At 45.7% G+C, this 21109-nt stretch overlaps 1 protein-coding gene across 2 annotated transcripts; it reads right to left on the bottom strand.

Moving 5' to 3' along the window:
* Positions 1 to 1664: 1664 nt before the first annotated feature.
* LOC142013989 (cytosolic 5'-nucleotidase 1A-like) lies at positions 1665 to 20130 on the bottom strand. 2 transcript variants are annotated; one of them, XM_074995988.1, is made up of 7 exons: positions 20044 to 20130; positions 13699 to 13757; positions 10374 to 10541; positions 8498 to 8627; positions 7699 to 7821; positions 6263 to 6441; positions 1665 to 4594 (listed from the first exon to the last, which is right to left on the bottom strand). In XM_074995988.1, the coding sequence occupies exons 2-7, from the start codon at positions 13741 to 13743 to the stop codon at positions 4289 to 4291; spliced, it is 951 nt and encodes a 316-aa protein (XP_074852089.1). In that variant the 5' UTR covers positions 13744 to 13757; positions 20044 to 20130; the 3' UTR covers positions 1665 to 4288. The 2 variants fall into 2 exon arrangements, with proteins under 2 accessions (XP_074852089.1, XP_074852090.1); XM_074995989.1 differs by lacking the exon at positions 7699 to 7821.
* Between the last annotated feature and the right edge of the window lie 979 nt (positions 20131 to 21109).

Raw genomic sequence — 21109 nt, 5'->3', positions numbered from 1 at the left:
CACAGCAACCCCTCCGAGACTATCAGATAATCTATTTGCCTATGGAACAGTGATACAAGACCAAACGCTTGACACATTTTAAAATAGACTGAAGGAAGTATGAGACAGGGTGCTGAAGGGAACAATTCTGCACTGACAGGCCTTTTCCAGTTGTGGAATCCACGTTCAACTTTTTTAAGAACTGCTGGAACAAAACCTTGGAATTCAGGTGATTCAAAGCTGGAACATAGACACGGATGGAATTTGTTATCTTATCCGATTGGACAGTAGTCACTGTTAGTACAGAGTGACTAGGCTTTTCCCCCCCCCCCACTTGATTTATTTTCCTAACCAAAAAAAGTACAGTGCTGGTGAAATGCATCATGAAAATAGTTCAATTTCCATAAACAAAATTTGTCATTTGGCTTCATTTTGCATTAGTTTTCATTTCACTTTGATTTTTGCAAATCAAGACAAAAAACACAAATATAAAATTTGAAATATACCAAAACAGGTTTGATTTTTTTTTCCTTTTTTTTAAAATCAAAAAACTTGACATTTTCCATAAATGCTTAAAGACAGTTTGTCTAGAAATCTTTGCTGAAATAAATAAAACAAGATCCCATTCCCCCCGCCCCACAAATCTGCTCTCCTATGCCCTGCAAAGGGGTCTCACCAGTGGAGATTAGATGGCAGTGCCTTGCATGATTGCACTCACTTCATCCACACTGCACAATGAAACAGAAGGGCTCCTCTGATGACCAGAGGTATGGAGATGAAACTTAGGAGAGTGATTTTTTTTTCTGCTTCTCTAAGTCAAAGTCTATGGGGAGAGATGATTGCTGTCTATATCAAAGGGATAAACACCAAGGAGGGAGACAATTTACTAGAGAGTCACTGTCAGCTTAACAGCAAATAGATATAAATTGGCCACCAATGAGTTTAGACTGATATTATAGGAGGGAAGGCCTGGAACAGTCTACCAATGAAAGAAGGGGGAAAACAAAACTTAACTTGTTTTAAGACTCAGCAGGTTGAGGGGTGGTACAATGAGACTGTCTGAAATGGAACAGAATCCACCTACAATTGCTATTAGCAAATATATCCAACAGCTGGAGATGTTAAGATGCAATCAGATTTTCTTTATTTTGGGTTTGTTGGACTCCTCTGTGCTAAGCACATGCAACTACCCCCTACACTGGGCTTTCCAAACTGAATCCCCAGAAAACAATTGTGTTTTATTTTTATTAGGTGTTCTGTAACACTGATCAGCCAAGTAACAGTCACCATGGCTACGTCTACACGTGCCCCAAACTTCGAAATGGCCATGCAAATGGCCATTTCGAAGCTTACTAATGAAGCGCTGAAATGCATATTCAGCGCTTCATTAGCATGTGGGCGGCCGCTGCACTTCAAAATTGACGCGCCTTGCCGCCGCGCGGCGCGTCCAGACGGGGCTCCTTTTCGAAAGGACGCCGCCTACTTCGAAGTCCCAGCGAAGTCCCTTTCGAAAAGGAGCCCCGTCTGGATGTGCCGCGTGGCGGCGAGGCGCGTCAATTTTGAAGAGCCGCGGCCGCCCGCATGCTAATGAAGCGCTGAATATGCATTTCAGCGCTTCATTAGTAAGCTTCGAAATGGCCATTTGCATGGCCATTTCGAAGTTTGGGACACGTGTAGACATGGCCCACTTGTGTTTTCTTAATAAAATTACCTTTTTAAGACCCTGCTTCCTGTGTCCTAGAAAGCACAATGTTCTGCACGCGCGCACACACACACACGTTGTACTATGAGGAGAAGTTACATGTTTTCCAAGCTGTCTCCAGCAGAAGGGGTAAAGAGCTTGAGGGTACCCCACAGGAAGGAATCTCCCAAAAGGGTCTTCCTGGGTTTTCAAAGCCATTTTTGCATTTGGGTGGGGGCACTAACAGCAGTTCAAGGCTAAGGAATCTGACTTTGAGGAGCTTTTAAACAGAAGCCTTTAGTGGCAAGGTATTTAATATCTCTTGAAGGCCACTACCTTCTGCACTCAGACTGCCGTAGTGGGAAACAACCTAGACATGCCCCCTTGAAACAAAATGCTAAGTTCTGTCTACCATGATTTTTGAGACCCTCGTTGCAGCAGCAAAGCAATCAATTGGCCAGCATGCCCGTTTCAGTGAGCAGCAGCATGGTGGCCTCTGGTGGTGAATGGATGCATAAACCAGAGGTGGTCAACCAGTTAAAAGACAAAGAGCCAAAATAGCTGTGGATAGAGTGCAAAGAGCCACATTTTTATCTTTATATACAGAGATAATATGTGGCTCATTGCCCTCCCACTCCCTCAGAGCTAGGCACACCCCTGCTCTAACCCAATCCTCCAGAGCCAGGAGCCCCTTATTTCCTCCTCCCCCTACCCCTGCTCTAACCCCATGCCTGGGATTCACTGGAGCCATTGCCACACACTTCTCCCGCCAGGTACTGGGCATGTGCACAGCTCAGCAGTGAGAATTCCCAGCAAGCAGCTTCGAGCAGGAGCCCCCATTTCATTGCTCAAAGAGCTGCCTGTGGCTCGAGAGCCATGGGTTGGCCACCCCGGCCTAAACAACTTACTAAAAATTCAGCCCTTGGAAAGAAACCGCAGGACAGCAAATATAAATAAGGCTCCATCCTATTGTTTTGTCAAACGAAATTCCAAAGTGTCCAAAACCACTCACAACATGCAGCAAACACATCAAGGAAAACAATGCCCCAGTCTGGAATCAGCTGCACCTGTTATGGCCAGCATGAAGCAAAGCTAAGGGCCTCGTTTCAGAAGAAACAAGGGACAAGTAATGCAGTCTGCTTAGAATAAGACACTCATCTAAGCCCTCTCCTTCCCCTATCCCTAGTACCCTGCTGTTATTTTTGAACCTCCCTCCACTTTTTGGAAGTGTTTATTGTGATTTAAGCACTGCTACTGGCAACAACACATAGGAACTGGCATGTTGGGTCATTATTATCGCATCATCATTCACATAGGGCCAGATTCTCAGTCACTGTAAGCTGGCACAGTGCCTCTAGTCAAAAGAGCAGCCAAAGTTACACCAACTAAGAATCTTGCCCATATCTAGACAGACAGATTTAAATACACACAAAGGATATAACCCTAGTATCCTATGTATATTACATCTATATGAGGGCACTGCAACATATTTGTGCACAGATATAACCAACCCATATTTATTTCTTTAAAAAGGACCTGGAAATTATTGGACATTTGTCTTGAATCTTAAGTGTGAATGACCAGACACACCGTGGCACTGGTCATTCTTATACAATTCTCAGCGTGCGTGCGTGCGCGCACACATGCACACACCACACACACCTTTGCAGAGCCCACATTATAAACAAATAGCGATGATCTTTCTGTGGCAGTTGGAGGAGAAAGGGGTAGAGGCTGTGTGACTGGTAGGAAAAGAGATTTGAGCAGAAGAGATATGTGGAAGAGAGGCTGACATTAAATTAATGGCTAGATATTATGGGCCTGATTCCAGTTTCCCTTACCTTATTGTGAATGCACTGATTTCTATAGAGTTACTTTGGCTTGACAGTGGGATATCAGAATCAGGTCCGACATAAGGCATGCCTACAAACTAGAATCTATTTAAAGACAGAGCCCCTGTTCCCTGGCACTCAAATTCTGGGTGCTCCTGAGCATCTGGAACTCCTGTTGAAGTCAGTAGCAGCTGCATGTGCTCACTAGCACTCAGCACTCTTCCTTCTCCCTGAATTTGGCCCTGTACATGTAAAACATGCTGAAAAAATAAGTTGCTTTTCAAAAAACACAATTCTCAACAAATGCAGCATTTAGAAGGCACGCTGGAATTTGAATACTACTACAGGCCCAAAAGCCCAAACACCAACACACTCGCCTGAGTTTATAGTGTCTGCCTCTTGCAACAGTTACATTTCCTCTTCTGCTCACGTGGTCTCATCACTTGAGCTATGGGTTCAGCACTTGTATTAAACGAGTGGCGGAGCACATTACCCCCAGCGGGTGGAAGAATTGCAGTCACTGGAGAGACAGCTAAGGCAGATCAAGATTTGGGTGTAATGGTTACATTTGAAGCATCTTCATTTCCTGGGGAATTTTGGCCTTGTATGGGCACATCCCTGAGATCTCATGGGCTGTGTCTTTGGAAACCACAGATCCAGCACCACATCAGCAGTTTACTTAGCATGGGTTTAGAAATCAGCCCTTCTCCCTTCTGCCAAAGTCTTTATCCTGGTCTTATCCAGCTGCATTTTGGGACACCTGATTCTTGAATGACTTTTGCCCCTCTGTCCCCGCTTATAAGCAGTCACAGGGGACCAAGGCAGAGGGGATGCCAACATCCCGAGCGCCCTGGATGTTATGAAGGCCATCGTCAAAGAAGATGTGAGGTTGGATCTGAGAAAGGAGGGGGCCCTTGGGAGCTCCATTCAGGAAGAAGGCCTCGTCGATTGCCAACCCCCATTCCCGAAGGGTCTTGATAGCACGGCTGCCCATATCACGGCCGCTGCGGGCAGTCACCAGGTAGGTGCGAATAGGGGAATTCTCCTGGCTGAACTTCTTGCGCATCACCCCAAGATGCATGGCAAATGCCTTCAATGGACCCTGGAAACCACACAGGGATTAGAGGTTGGGAGTACATTAGGAGAGGTTAATTTCAATTTAGCTCAAAATAGCTAGTGAAGAGAGATCACGGAAGACTGAGCCATATTTCCAAGGCTAGGAATATTGACTCCTCAGAGCTGCAGATTTTGAACTACAACTTACTAGCGCGATGGTGTCCCACCCATCAATCGTAAATCGCTGTAGCAATGTCAGCAATTGCTTTCATGGATATGTGACTTTAGAGCTGCGTCTACACGTGCACGCTACTTCGAAGTAGCGGCACCAACTTCGAAATAGCGCCCGTCACGTCTACACGTGTTGGGCGCTATTTCGAAGTTGAAATCGACGTTAGGCGGCGAGACGTCGAAGTCGCTAACCCCATGAGGGGATGGGAATAGCGCCCTACTTCGACGTTCAACATCGAAGTAGGGACATGTAGACGATCCGCGTCCCGCAACATCGAAATAGCGGGGTCCTCCATGGCGGCCATCAGCTGGGGGGTTGAGAGATACTCTCTCTCCAGCCCTTGCGGGGCTCTGTGGTCACCGTGGGCAGCAGCCCTTAGCCCAGGGCTTCTGGCTGCTGCTGCTGCAGCTGGGGGTCCGTGCTGCATATACAGGGTCTGCAACTAGTTGTTGGCTCTGTGTATCTTGCACTGTTTAATGAAAGTGTGTCTGGGAGGGGCCCTTTAAGGGAGCGACTTGCTGTTGAGTCCGCCCCGTGACCCTGTCTGCAGCTGTGCCTGGCTCCCTTATTTCGATGTGTGCTACTTTGGCGTGTAGACGTTCCCTCGCTGTGCCTATTTCGATGTTGGGCTGAGCAACGTCGAAGTTGAACATCGACGTTGCCAGCCCTGGAGGACGTGTAGACGTTATTCATCGAAATAGACTATTTCGATGTCGCTACATCGAAATAAGCTATTTCGAAGTTGGGTGCACGTGTAGACGTAGCCTAGGAAAGCAGCTTATGTATTTGTACCTGTCTTTTCAATGTAACTGAACAGCTAGAAATAGGAGGGAGCCAACACCAGGCCACCAGCCCACTCTCCTCCAGAAAGTGGTTGGCAGTGCACCAGTGGTCTGTGAACTGAGCTATAGTGTGAAGTATGCAGTGGCACGGTGGGTTAAATGCTCTCTCCTTCCACTTTTGAAGGTGTACGGCAACCCCCCAAGGCAGGTAGAAATGGAATTGAACATGGTGGCTTTCGCTCAGTCCCTGAGCAGATGGACTCATTCCAAAGAGCAGCACCACACAAGCAGGCCCAGTTGATTGTGACACGACAGCAAATTTGCTAATAAAGGTTTGCAGACTGAGAAAAGGGTGAGGAACAGAGCTAATAGTCACAGGTGACCCATCTGATTTCAGTGCAGGGCTAGTGTCACAAACCTCCCTAGAGGAGAACAGACTTATGGTCTGTTCCACCATTCACTGACACCAGTGGGGAACTCTCCAATGGCTTCTGTGAATGATGCACCAGGCCAAAGCAGTCAACATATAAGCCAGAAGCCACCTATGAGGGTTTGTGCATATTCCACAGGCAAATGGTGAAATCCACCATGAGGGCTCACTCACTGATCACAAAGGGGGAGTGTAAATACAAGTGGACCAAATAAGTTGGAAGGGGTTTAGGGACTGGGAAACTTGTTAAAGCAGGGCAAGCCAACATACCGCTCCCATGGGCACAGCTTCCATTGCCCTCTCGTACTCCACAGCCCCTGTCAGCCCCTTCTCTCGAAAAACCCGATCTGTCTCATCCGAGAAGAGCACAGAATCTCCGTCAAACACCACTCGCAGCTGGGTGCTGGGAGCCTGCACCTTCTGCTGGAAGATGAGTGCTGCTGACACACCTGTGGGATAGTAAGTGGGCGGGGGTGTCACTGCCCAGCTGTGAATGGGACCAGAGAAACCCTGTCCATGGTGTAGCAAGGGTCCCAGACTCCAAGCCCTGACAGCCTGGCAATGCTCCTCAGCACGGACACCCCTGGCTGCAAACAGTGGAGCCACACACAAACTTTGTGCTTGCATGCAAGGGAGAACAGGTTGAGAGCAGTCAGCAAGAGGCATAACTTCCTCAGAGAAATTGATACATCCACAACAAGCCCCCTGACATCCATGGAAAGACTGCCACCAACTTCCATGGGCGTTGGATCAGGCCCCCGCAGCTTTGGGCTCCCCAAGTGAAAATAGATTATAGGTCTCAACTATGCGTCTGTAGAGAGAGAGCCAGTCTGGGGGCTGGGGAAAAAAGTAATGCTCAGATGTGAGTCTGGAGACACTTTTGTAGGTGCTGGGAGGAGAGGGGGAGTGTGACTTCCTGCCCTTGCGCAGCCAGCACTTTCCTGCCTGTGCTCACCCTGTGCTGCCAAACCGCCCACTGTGCTCATCTGTTGAAACTGGGCAGCACCTCCACTGTATCCTTCTACACAGCTGGCCTGATGACGACCCTCTTCCGGCACTGGAGGAAGGGGATTTTCTGTCCAGCCTCACATTCTAGGATTATGGACAGAAACCAGTTTTAAACAGGAGCAGTACCTAGCCAGGCAGCTTCATGGTTTTACACCACAGAAAACAAAATAGGTCTCATTCAGATGTGCAGAGTGTGACTTGTGTCACTTGCCTGACTTCAGCAGCTGGGAGAGGACCCAGTGAAACCACCTGTGTTCACCAAGACATTTGGGGCCTGAGATCACCCTTAAGGTCACCAGAAAGACTGCTGTACCCTGATTTAGGTTTAGCACGTGCTTATGCCCAATCCTATTGTGGAAACTACTTCAGCATATAAGCAAGTCTTCAGCAACAGGTTACAAATGGACTTGCCCAGTTGTATCAGAGCCTGTTAGTTCATTTAACATGGACCACCATGCAGTCACATGATGGTTATACGGACTTCTAGACACTGCAGAGCCTCTCAGTTCTGAGCCGCTTCCAGGCTGAGCCCAAAGGTATCAAGACTGAGCCCAGAAGCACTTCTCTGAGTTGAATAATGAAGTTCCCCGAGAAAGCAAGTCTTGGCAAAACTTCATCCTGGGGAGGAGGCAGCAAAGGGTACAAGCGTAAGAGTGAAATCTTAGGACGGGTTGAAGCAGGAGAGGGAGAAAGCACACCTCGCTGGAGCGCATTGCACACGTCCGTCATGTCAGACGAGAGGAAGAGCTTAACGTTATGGGATTTCAAGTACTGCGTGGAATCTTCATCACTGACAAAGCAAAACTTAGAGATCTCCAAGCCTTAGTATCAGGGAAAAAAAAAAAAAAAAGTAATAACAAAACCATTCTTATACAGTGCTTCTCATTCATGTTTTACAAAGCAGGTGCACCTCATCATCCCCACTTGATGGAAAAAAATCGAGCACTGAGCAGGGAAATTACCTGCCCAAGATCACCCAGTGAACCAGTGGCACAGCTGAAATATCACCTTTAATTTCTACTTCCAATCTGCCTTGTGTTCTACCCCACCCACTTACAACGTGCTCACTAGATCTCCTGCCGCAGATGACATACCCCTTTGTGCAACTCATGTCACAACCCTCCAAGGAGGGCAGCTGGTCCAGAGATCAGCCCTTTCGCTGCTGCCTTACATGGGTTCAGTGACCCTCAGCACAGCCACAAATTATCTTTTCTTCTCACCCCAAACCCATGCCCCTCACACTGTTAAATCTCCATGCCCTTCTTCTCACATTAATGCAGCCACCTTCCCATAACGCTCCCCCCCGCTTTTTGTGCTACCACCCCATGCAGAGGCTGTGTCCTTACTGTTCAATACCACCTGCCCCCGTTCTAATGGGTATCCTCCACTGACCCACTTCCTCATCTATTTCACAGCAGTCTCTGGAGGACCAGAGGACGTTGATCCCTCATTCACTGAACATGGCCTGACTTCAAATGAGCACTGGGATTGCCTTACCATGCTGCTTAGCACTGTTGACAATGCGCATGCCACTCTCTGGGCTGTTGTTGGACAGGATGATGACATCAAAGAGGCCCTTCTCCTCTGGGTTTCTCTCCAGGAGTTTCTGATTCACAAACTGCACAGCCTGGATGAAGCAGCCAGAGACAGGATACCTACCATCAGGAATTCTGTTGTGGAGGAGGCGATTTAACTCACCCAAGGACATTGCAGGAGTCCTGCAGTGGAGAGGCTAACAACAGTGACTTCCCTAGTTGTTGTAGACATGTCCCCTCCATAAAGGGCCTCAGGCTGCAATGTTCCCCTCTGCATCCATTCTACCTCCAAGAGCTCTGACCCTGGGCTTAAGCCCTTAGAGGCCAATTTTAACAGTGGCCTACTGATTGCCATAGTTACCTGATCACTGTCTCAGATGCCCTCTCAGCAATTTGATTTTGGCACTTAAAGCCTCCATCCAAACCAAAGCAATCCACCCCTTCTGGAGCAAGGAGAGTCCATGGCTCCCATTGTCATTCCCTGGATCACAGTCCTTTCCTGAGGGTCTGGTCATCTCCTTTCTTGGAGATGAAAACACCCCACTCCACTCTGCTACTCCTTCTGACTCAGCAGAGTTTGTGCTCCCCCCCCCGCAAGCTTCAACCTTCAGCGTCTCAGAGAAGCATGTATCTGGGATCCAACTACCAACTCTGGCCCCACTTCACTTCCTCTTTCATGCCACTTCCTTCCTGCTTGGGCTGTCTTCTTCTCTTGGGCCTCTTTCCAGGCCCTGTGACCTCGGGGACCTGGAGTTCTTGCCCTTTTCCTAGCGTCTCTCTTTTTCTCCTAGCAGGGAGACTAACAGCAAGTCTTATTCCCTCCCTGGTATTTCTCACACTGATGAAAAACTACTCTTCTTATTCCTATCCCTTTTCCAGCAGGTATTGTGTGGCCTACAGCTCCCTGTAGCCCTGGGAATGACTCCTCCTAAAATTCCTTGTTCTGGGCCTATAGCTTGACTATGCCCTTTTTCATGGGCACGCATCAGGCCTGAAGTTAGCCTATTTTGGCTATAATATACATAGTCAGTACTCCTTCCATTCAGCTTTCCCACTGAATTTCAGGTGTGAAAGTGTACAGAAGTTCTTCCCTCCAAATTGCTGCTGTTATGGCCTTGCTCAAGAAGTCACTTCATGGCACTGATGTTGCACTGTCTTTAACCTTCTCTTTCTTAGATAAGGTCACTAGGATGGTTGCGATGAGGAAGCTGGTGTCACATGGACTCTATAGTTTTCCTCGATGCCTTCTAATTAGTCTGACATCCTGGCTATGGCAGGAAGCCTGGTATTTATGCTTTAGACATCAATATTTTTAAAGATACCTTAGTTCTGTGGTGCCATCCAAGTGTTCTATAGTCAGTTTTGGTGTCTGACAAGGTTTCTGCAATGTGTCCTTCCACAAAATGAGGAGGGGAAAAAAAAAAAAAAAAAAACCAAAACAAACAAACACACACCACCACACACAGCTCACATATATTTTGTTGTTCCAAATAAGGGCCAACAGTCATCCTCTTATACACCTCCGAACAAAGCACCTCACCTTGACTGTAGCAAAGATGTGCCTTGTACTGATAACAGCTAAGTCTGAAAGCATCTTAACTTGATAAGAACCACAGTCTCACCTGGCTATAGGCCTTTAAAGGTATTTAAGTGCCTAAAATGCCCACTGATTTACCTTTGAGAATTAGGGCTAAAGCATTTCACCTGCATGAGAGCAGAGGTCATACCTCACCATGAGCGAGGATCACTTTTTGCCTTCATCAGGGAGAGATGCCTCAGCCTAGGGTCATACCTGGCCATGGAGCAAGTTCCTGTGCAGGCCATTTCTGGTGTCTCACCTGAATGAAAGCGAAGGCTGTACCTTGCTCCAGAGGCTTATCCTCATTGATTTGCTGATGCTTCACAAATTCTTCCTTGCCCTTTGTCAGGAATAGCTTATGCTCCTCCTCCAGGTTGAAGATGGCCCGGGTTGTTACAGCAATAACCAGTGCCTCATTTGGGTCTCTCTGTGGTGGAGAAAGAGATCCCAAGAGAAGAGAGGACTGGATTTAGAAGGAGGAGATGGTAATGATCAACCAGGATGGGTGCTGCAAAGGAGCAGCCAGAGCTGCCATGGCTCTGACATCTCCCCACCTCCCATGCCTTTCCTGGGCTCCTAGAAACAACCACCCAGGTGAGTCCTACAATTGCCCACCCCAAGCAGCTGACCAATATAGAGGTGGGATTGTTCAGTGCTGAGACTTGAGCAGGCTAAGTGATTGATCACTTCCGTCCAGCCAATCTGTAGAGCACCACCAGTATCAGAGTGATGATACAAATCTCCTCTGTAAGTGGTCTCTGCCAGCTGGTGGGGCACAATGACAGTGCACTCCCCAGTCAGTGAAATCCCCCATTCGGAACCTAGAGGGGGAGTGTAAATCCTACAATTACAGCAGCTAAGACTAAGTTTGTCTCAGGTGCAGCTGCACACTGGGGTCAGACCAGACAGGACTAGCTATGGGAAAGGACACCTTTTCCATGGACTGCTCATTCCTTTATATTATATAAAGTTTGTTTGTTGACCAGTATGAATGACGGGATGATGCCTCCAGGACAGATGTGAGCATTGGACAGCATGACACACGCCTGATTACTGTTGATCCCACACAAGCCAGGGAAGAGAGGAACCCAGGGAGAAAGATGCTCCTCAGCTCTGTGGTGTCCACTCAGAAGCCACAAAACAGATGGTAGAAAAATGTGGGTGGTCAAGGTTGGTGGTCATGTCGCTTTCAACTCTTGACAGTGGCACTTACTGTGTCAGTCTTTGACAGCCTACAGTTTTGGACAATCCAGACACAGTGTAGCCTCAATTTGCTACATGTACAGAAGTGTGCATTCAAACAGATATAATACATGCTTTACAAACACTATCTACTGTTTCCTGCCAACACAGATTATCTTTGCTGCACACCATCAGCCCCATTTCACATGCATTTCTCATCCCAATTTGCCTCCAATTGTACAAAAATAATAAGTCAAAAATGTTCTTCATGGAAGCTACCACCTGTGAGTTTTCAGTTCAGCCACTGCAAAGGCAAGCTTTTCCAAATGAATCAGTGTCCCCTTCTCTTTATATGACCATTGCTTCGATCCAGTAACGTTTCCCCACACAGAGCTCCTATAACTTCATTGGGAGAGGCAGGTGCTCGGTAGGGGTGAAAGCCAAGCAGCTCTCATTTATGTGTCAGAAAATAGGGATTCTTTAGTCATCCCCCCCAGGTCTGAACATTTTAGTTTCAATGCTGAAATCAGAATTGTATTTCAGGAATTCCTAGTTCCTATTACTGTGCCCAGCTCCCTAAAGCTTGCTTCTCTTTACTGGTGGATTTTGGAATATGACTGAGGCTAAGCACTTGACATACGGAATATTGTAGGGCCCCAACATTCACAAAGGTTCTGTGTTGAGAACTCTCATGAATGTTGAATTTGGAAAATATGGCAGCACTGAGAGTTCGGGCTATGTACTCAGGGAAAGCAGTGGCTGCCGGTGCTCCGTGCCCAAGGGAATCGGTGGCTTGTGAATAATCAAATTCACAAACCTTAGGCTCACAAACCTGGAGGCCCTACTGTTCTAGCAAATTTCCCCAGCATTGCTTGGGTCCTTAAATCAGTAAGGTTCCCCCCCGCCCAGGGTAGGGAGTAGAAAATGTATATGCTTTAATAAAATGATTGTATTTTAAAATGACACTTTTTTTAAAATCAATTTTTATTTTGGATCTCTTAAAGGGATTACTAAATTTTTTTTCTTTTTTTATTAAGCTTTAAATAGGACTTGCATCAAATGTATTTTTTCCTGAATCCCTATGAACTCTTATCATTCACTACGAATAATCAAAAGAGGGCTACAGTCAGTCTGGTTTCCAATAATGTTTTCTTCTAGTTTTCCAACCCCAGGCATTGACTGAGCTGTGCCAAAACAGAGCACTACTTCAAATTTCTCAGTTTCATCTCTCTTCTGTAAGGTTTCTTGAGAAGCAATTCTATTCCAGGTTCATCCTATTTTTTTTTTTTTTTTGCTCCTCTTGCTCCAGTCTCTTTCAACATTTGTTCAGTAAGGTCAATCTTGAGGCCTGTACCTGATTTGGTGATTCTGCTTGGTTTTATGAAAAGCAATGTCATTCCAGGCACATCTTGGCTGTGTCTACACTAGCCCAAAACTTTGAAATGGCAATGCAAATGGCCATTTTGAAGTTTACGGATGAAGCGCTGAAATACATATTCAGCGCCTCATTAGAATGCTGGCAGCCCTGGCACTTCGAAATTGACGCAGCTTGCAACCGCATGGCTCATCCAGATGGGGCTCCTTTTCAAAAGGACCCCATCAACTTTGAAATCCCCTTATTCCTATCTGCTGATAGGAATAAGGGGATTTCAAAGTTACTGGATTCCTTTAGAAAAGGAGCCCCGTCTGGACGAGCCGCATGGTTGCAAGCCGCGTCAATTTCGAAGTGCCGCGGCTGCCGGCATTCTAATGAGGGGCTGAATACGTATTTCAGCGCTTCATCAGTAAACTTCGAAATGGCCATTTGCATTGCCATTTCAAAGTTTTGGGCTAGTGTAGACACAGCCCTTGTTTTCCTGGCACACCCAAAACCTTACCTTGGTTTAAGTTATGACATGAGGAAGCTGTATAGTGAACTTGGTGGTCCTAGCTCTTACCATTTAGGACAGAGGTCTGCAATCAAAATAGCAAGAGCAGCCCCCCCTCGCCGCACCCACCTCTTCCTCCTTAGTGCAGCTGGGCTGCTCTGGCAGGGGCAGGCGCAGCTGTGTGGCTCAGGCAATGAACACTCAGCCACCGCTACCCCCGCTCACTTCCCCCACATTGCAGCACAGGTGGCTCCCTGCACTGACCCTGCTGAAATAATGGAACTCATTTGAATTGGTTTAACACTGGCCATTAAACCAATTCACTTTAGTTCTATTATTTCAGCAGTGTCAGCACAGGGAGCCACAAGAAAAGTCAGCAGCAGCAGTACCCAGAGCCACAAGTGGCTCCTTCAAGAGTCGCGTGCGGCTCCAGAGCCACAGGTTGCCAACCCCTTGTTTAGAAGGAGATCTTGATCAAAAAAGACAAACTCTCTAAAACATATAGTAGACAAAATGGTGTAACAAATAACTTACTTGTTTCATGCTGGTGTTTGTAACTGTGCTTCCCATTTCTGCCATCTTCTATCTTGGACCTCAAACAGAAAATAAGTTATTTAACTTTGACTACTATGTCAGATCAGATTCTGAAGATGCTTTATTCTTTTCTAATTTTAGCCAAGAAGTGGCATGACATTATTAATCAGCTGTTTCCAATGCTAAGAAATACTTTCTAGAGGAGAAACAAAGAATAAATATGCAATTAACCATTCCAGTCTAGTCTGATCATTACCAAATTTATCCAAAATTGGCTCCTATCCAGGCAAGGGTCAGAAATCCAATAACCAGAACTAGTTACTTAAAAAAAGAAAAAAAGAAGACAACAGAAGTTGTGATAAAAATAAAAATGGACCTTTGCATTTGGGGTCCCTGTACATAGTGCTTCTTCAGGCTAAAACTTTATATTCTGGAGTATGAGAGTGACTGGGTTGGAGGCACTGGACTGACACTTAGGAGATCTGATTTCAGTGATTTTCTCTGCCACGAACTCCTGGCATGATCATAAGGAAGTCTCTTAAAATTTTTCTTGACCTGTTTCCACCTGTAAAACGGTGCTACTACTTCTCTCACTCATACGGTTTGTTGGGTGCTACATAAGAGACTAAATAGCTCTTTAATGCATTTAATGCTAAGAGGCAAATTCAGCCTTGATTAATACCCATTGAAATCTCTGCTATAAATGAGAACAAAAATTAACCTAAAGAGTCTGATTCCCTGAGGCTACACATACACTAGAAGCATCTGTCAACAGTGTTGTGTCAACAGAAACTCCATCAGAGTGCACCTACGCATAAAAAGATAGACCGAGCAATCCACTCTGTTGACAGAGAGCAGCCCGGCTGCCCAGTCCTTTGTCAATAGAACAGCTGACCAGAAGCTCTGCAAACAGGATGGCCTTGTGAACCGGATGCCCTCTCTGTCGACAGAAGTGTCTACACTGCACTTCTATCGACAGGACTGCTGACAGAAGCATTATTCCTCACGTTTTCAAGGGAGAACACTGTCGAGACAAATCCAGAGTTCTGGCGAGACTCTGTCAGCAGAACGTTTTATGTGGGTAGACACTTCCCGAGTTATGTCGCAGGCCCCTTGTGTTAACAAAACTCTCTAGTTTAGACACAGCCTAAGAGGAAAAGTGCTCATGCAGTAGGCACAAAAGCTGTTCATAGATCTGCAGGAAATGAATTCAGTTCATTAGCCTGTTACTTTCCTAAGCTGAAAGTATACTTTTTAAAAATCTACTATGGAAATTTATGTCAGACTTCAGAGTGTGTATTAGATCACACCCATTTATTGAACCAGTACAGAAAGCTGACAGCGAAAAGATGAAGTGAAATCCTGCATCTACTTAAGCTCCTGGTGAAACTCGCATTAACTTAAATGGGCCAGTCTTTCCACAATGGCGCTTACTTAGGAGCTGGCTGAATACTTTGCAATGAAGATTTTTTTTTAAATGCAAAATTGGGGTTTTGACTAGAAACTTTTTTGAAGTAATATATTCTTTCAGTGGGTTATTTTTGAGAAAAAAATTAAATTAATGCTTGAAACAAAACAACAAAAATAACCAAAACAAAAAGAACCCCTTTTATCCAAAACCCCAAATACTTCAACTGAAAACCAAAATATTTTAACTCTGAAATGCTATTGTGGTGCCTGATGCTGTCATTCTCCTCCAGGGGCTGGGCTGCCTACCTGGACTTTATTTCCCATGATGCACTCTCCATACAACTGCCACCTTGCTCTACCCCACTCATTAAGAAGGGATGCTGTGGTGCATAATGGGAATTGTTCACCCCTGGAGCCCAGCCCACTGAGGAGAACAGGAGCCTGAGGCATTGTGGAATTTTGTCCCATCCCCCCCCCCCCACCAAAAAACTCAAACATCTTCCACCGACAACAAATCCACTTTTCAACTGGTTCTAATCTAGACTATTATTTTATTCCAAGGAAGCCTCCAAGAGAGGAGGAAGTTGCATTGCACAAGCAGCTGAAAGCCCTACATCCTTTCAAAACACCTCCTTCCTGTTACGAAACAAGATTCTGAAACTTAAGCCACGGAACTTTACTGCCTTCCCCAACCATCTCCGGTAGGACAAGACTATTTACCTAGCTTCCAGAGCCATGGCTTAGACCAGGATCTAAATTACAGGCAATGACAATATGCCTCAGATCTTCCCTGTACCACATTTTAGTAGGATGCAGCTTTTTTTGCATATGTAGAAACCAAAGTGTATATGTGCAAGTAAGTAAGTAGGTTAGATTTGTAGCTAACTGGATGGCATGTGCAGAAAGACAGTATAGACAGCAGCCTGTATGCGAACTTTCAGGCAGCATGGAGGCCCCTTTGAAAATGTGGCCCAGAGTCTAGGAGAAGATTGTGTTGGTGTTTGCAATGTTCCCAGCAAATGCTACCAGAAGCACATACTACACAGGCCAGGCTCTGCTGTATAGCACTGAGTGGCACAGGCTGTGTTCAGTTTTTCTGAGAAACAGGTCTCAAACAGAAACAGAACTAGTACAAGGACCAAATGTGTCTAGAAGCCTGACTAAAAAAATCTTTTATTCATTTCAATTAAACCCTGGGGGGTTCACTACTGTTACCCAGTACTATATTTTTCTAGACTACAGTGACAGTTTTCTGTAGGCTGGGCCATAGGATCTAGCCTGTGGAATATAAATTGCTCCTGGTTATGAAAGGGGGAATGTTATGTACTGAACGTGCTTCACATAGGGCTGAGGTTACCTGTTCCAAGCACTGCCAGAAAGTATTCTCAGAAAGCTAGAGAAAGCTGGGCTCACCTCAGAAAGCCACACCTCCGACATCAGGAGTTTTAAGTCAGTTCCTCACTATTTACTGTAACCGTGAAACAGTAAACACTTTCATTACTAAAGCCTCAATACCTTACCAGTCTTGTAGCACCTTAAAGACTAAATTTTATTTACAGTAAGCTTTTATATCTGGCTGTCCTGGCACCAGGAGGTTGCTGGATATTCGTATCTTCTGGATAATAGAGAGAGGCATACCTAGCAATGCAGAGCACTACAGAAAAACACGGTTACATGTTAAACAAAAATGTATGCAGAGCACTTTATTTACCAAAACCAGAAGTATTGTATTGTACACTGCAAACTTATACTGTATTTATTTGTATTTACTTTCACTATATTGTAGTTTAGGAAAAAGTGTATCTAAAACTTACTTATGGTTAAAGTGCCAGTAGAGTTATGGATGATATAATGCTGGATGTGAAAGTAACTGTATTAGGTAATGAGTTTTCAAGGGTAAGACCCACTTCATCAGATGTTTACTTAGTAAAATCGTAACAATGTTTCACTGCAGGGGTTTAATTTTATAGGTCTCCTAGAGCCAAGAGCACTGCAGCAGAAAAACTCTACCCAACAGTCTGCATCCAACTCATTAAAACAGGGTTGTCTTTTATCATGGCTGGTATTTGGTTTTTTGTGTTAACATAGCACCTAGGAGCCCCAGCCAGGAGCAAGGGACCCATTGTGTTAGTCACTGTGCAAACGCAGAACAAAAAAAAAAATCCCTGGCCCAAAGAGCTCACAGTCTGCATATCAGATCAGAGTCTCCATGGAAGAAATGCTAATGTGGCCCATAGGTAATATTCTCTTCTCCATATTGCCAAGGAGGAACAATAAACCAGAAGAGGGATGGCACCCAGAGCATGTTATTCAACACTGACTGCAGTCAATGGAAATCTTCCTACTGACTTCAGGAGGCAGTGACTCAGAGTGTCCCTCCACCATGAGAATCTAGTCATTGCCTCAATTAACAGTGAGGCTCCATTGTTCTAAGCGCTGTACACAAAGAGCTAGCTCCTGCTCCAGAGCTCACAGGCGAGGATTGGGGTAACACTCAGCGAAGCGATAATAGTTAAAAGCAGGTGGGGACTGGCTTTGGGAACCAGGTGACACTACAGATGGGGATGTTTGTATAAGTATGGTAGTCATATCAGACTGCCAGCCGAGCCAAAGGCAGACTGTTTAAATCGAGAGCAGAGGGAGATTAAGGGGCTAATTTGGTGGTTTCATGAATTTGGATGGAGACTCTACCCATGCACACACCGCTAGCCACACGGGCTGGCTCTACATGGCACTCTGCCCAGCGCCGCTGCTGGCAAAGCGAGCTCCTCAGGATTGCAAATGGCTGCCAATTTGCATACTCCCAAAGCTCACTACTGTAACCACGCGAGAATTTGATGCCGGCACTGTGGAGGCCATGTAGACGTGCCTCTGCTGGCTAAACCCCACCCTCTGTCATTTGAGGCATAAGAGACTGGCAACATAGAGACAGTTTAGCCAGCAGAGGCATGTCCATATGGCCTCTGCAGTGGTGGCACTGAACTCTTGCGTAGCTATGGCAATGAGCTTTGGAAGTATGCAAATGGACAGCCATCTGCAATCTCGAGAAGCTCACTTTGCATAGCTCTGCTGGCAGCGGCGCTGGGCAGAGCACCAGGTAGACGTAGTCGTGGTGTCTCTGAACTGCTGAAGTTTAGGTCATGGCATATTTTTGGGAGGTCAGGATAGTGGTCTATACATCCCAGGTGGTTTGTTGTTTTGTATGTCTTCTTGTGACTAAACCACCACTCCTCAGTGCCTGAGCTCCACCCTAATTGTACAAGTTCTTCTACTCCAGCTGATGAGTCACAGGAAATAACTTACTGGTTATGAGCTACATTTAGGCCTACAATCAATGGTCATGGAGAAAGCCTCTAGAGCTTATCCATAATAGCACATTATCTCAGGTGCTGGAAGGTACACATAATCCATTGTGTTGGATCACATGTTACTTGTGAGCTGTGTGCATGAGTACCACTGTACTGCTGTATCCCATCTCCTAGAGACATGTATAAGAGTATCTCAAACACCTGCAGCTCTCACAGCTCTTGGAGGAGAAACCTGGCCTGATGCCAAATGCATGTATAAACATCTACCAAAACACACTGTCTTATAGACACACTATGGATTGGTCCAAGGCACAGACAAGAGCTGCTATTTTTGAGCATACTGCAGTATGGGAGGCTGTTGAATGCTGGGAAGCAGATGCCCATTAAAAGCTTGTTTTTGTCTGTGTGCATTTTTAGGGGAATTAAATCAATCCTCCCATTAAAATGACGAAGGAATTGTTATAAACATATAGCAGCAAGAGAGGTTTCCTACCACAGGCCTTCCCCCAAGCAGCAACTTGGGTCTAATCACATCAGCTAAAAAGGAAAAAGACAAATGAACCAGAACAAACAGATCCAACTTCCCCTTCCAGTAGCTGAACTGAAGCAACAATAGGGGTCTACACTTAAAAAATAGACTGACCTAGCTACATAGCTGAGGACTGGGAGAATGCTCTGTATGACAAGGCTTCTTGTAGGCTGACCTACCCCACATGGTAGGCAGAGCTAAGTCCATGTAAATCCCTTCCATCAACATTGGACATGTCTACACTTACAGTGGCCCAGCTACAGCAACATAGCTGGACCATTGCAGCAGCTGCATCCCCTGAGAGTCTGTGATGTTACTTTGTTCTTAGCAAAACAAACCAGCAGTCATGTAACACTTTAAAGACTAACAAGATAATTTATTAGGTGATGCTTGGGGGTGGGGTCACGTACCTACTTAGCATGCCAGAGCATCGTGCAAACTAGTTATGCGACCCCCAAGCATCACCTAATAAATTATTTTGTTAGTCTTTAAAGTGCTATATTTCTGCTGTTTTGTGTTGTTGGAGTATAGACTAACGTGGCTACCTCTCTGTTACTATTCAACATGACTGCTGGTTTGTTGCGTTAGAATACAGACTAACACAGCTACCTTTCTGTTATTATCATTCTTAGCAGTGATGCTAGACTTAGCTTGTCTATCCTCGCTCCCCCTTTCAAATTGGTCTGATTGGTCTTCTTTTGACAACCAAATTGTCTTAGTTTCCATGTTCCTGTTCTACTACCACACACAGTGGCTTTGGCACAGTTTATACAGCTGAGATGCTGACACGCACAGAACACAATCGTCAACTCCTTCCCTGTATGTGATGGAAACCACTTCAAGCCAGCACATGCTGCCACATCCCCAGCCCTCCTAGTTCCAGAACCCCGGTACATGTGTGTGTGTGTGTACACACACACACACACACACACACACACACACACACACACACACACACACACACACACACACACACACACACCCCCCACCCCCTGCTTGGAAGCTAATTCATGTCCACTTGGGAAAAAGCATGTTTCTTACAAACTGCCATCAGGGGGCCATACAAGAGCTGTGTAGACACATAAAAGCCAAACTCACTGTGTGTGCCCTCCACTTTGCAGTGAAGCTTGTCCCAGGCGTGACAGCAGCATCCAATTTTTTTAAAAGATACTGCCTCTCCCTCACCTTTTATATTTCCCATCTCTAGCAGGAAGCAGAAATGAATGGGGCAGGGCCCAAGCTCCCTGAACCCACACAGCATGTTGGGATTCGTAGTCTTCTGCCGCCGTCTGGGCTCCCTCTCTGCGATGCAAACAAGGAGCATGAGACTTCATTTCCCAGGCTGCAGTGCATGGCATGCTGCCAGGGCGTGCGAGGAGGGTTTAGTGTTAAGGGTGGATCCCACGGTCTTTGGTAATGACAGGTTCTGGGTTCAGCTAGGCAGCTAAAGAAAAGACAATGTTCAGCTCAGAATCCGAGTGCAACGGGGCTGCTCTGCTTCTTTGCAGTGGTTTGTTTGGGCGCTTCTGTAATTTCTCATGGTTTTAGAGTCACTTTCAGCTCTTTCAGTTCACGGCCTTTGCAAATGGAACTGCCATCGTTTAGACCAATAAATACATCCACCCACCCAAACGTACAAGTCACTCACTATATATATGTATATAGGAACAGGAATTGTATGTTTGGCAACTACACAGGCAAAGGGACTAACACAGAATATTAGTAAAATACAAAGGAAATGTGCTTGTTGCTTATGAAAATATGTTAACATTTCTGATGATTATTTTTAACATTTTAAACACTTCCATTTTCTAAAAATGGTATTGAACCCATATAATCTCTAACCCTGAAACATCCAGAACTGTGGCTTGGTCTCTTATACAAGGCATGGAGGTGACAGAATATTTTAGAGACACTTTAGCCATCTAACAATAGTTCAGCTTCTTTTGCTATTAGCAGCAACAGGAGTGCTCCGGCAGACTATGAACAAATCAAGAACTATGGTCCAAATCCACAAAGTTATACTGGCTCCTGACTTGTGCTGAAATCAATGCCAAGTGTTCCTTTTTAGCTGTATACTTGTACTGCCACTCAGGAGAGATTCAGAAGTCACACAGATGATTAGTAGAGTGCCCACAGCTGAGTTTTTTATTTCTACTTGTGG

Source organism: Carettochelys insculpta, chromosome 6, assembly GCF_033958435.1.
Source record: "Carettochelys insculpta isolate YL-2023 chromosome 6, ASM3395843v1, whole genome shotgun sequence".
Taxonomy (NCBI): domain Eukaryota; kingdom Metazoa; phylum Chordata; order Testudines; family Carettochelyidae; genus Carettochelys; species Carettochelys insculpta.
The sequence above is the reverse complement of the archived record's forward strand: the minus strand, read 5'-3'. Positions and strand labels throughout refer to the sequence as shown.

Excerpts from the sequence above, each read along its gene's own strand:
- LOC142013989 (XM_074995988.1), bottom strand. The coding sequence starts at position 13,743 with ATGGCAGAAATGGGAAGCACAGTTACAAACACCAGCATGAAACAA. Across the intron at positions 6,442-7,698 it reads GTGCAATGCGCTCCAGCGAG|GTGTGTCAGCAGCACTCATC; the intron begins GTGTGCTTTCTC and ends ACTATCCCACAG. Across the intron at positions 4,595-6,262 it reads AAGCTGTGCCCATGGGAGCG|GGTCCATTGAAGGCATTTGC; the intron begins GTATGTTGGCTT and ends TGTGGTTTCCAG.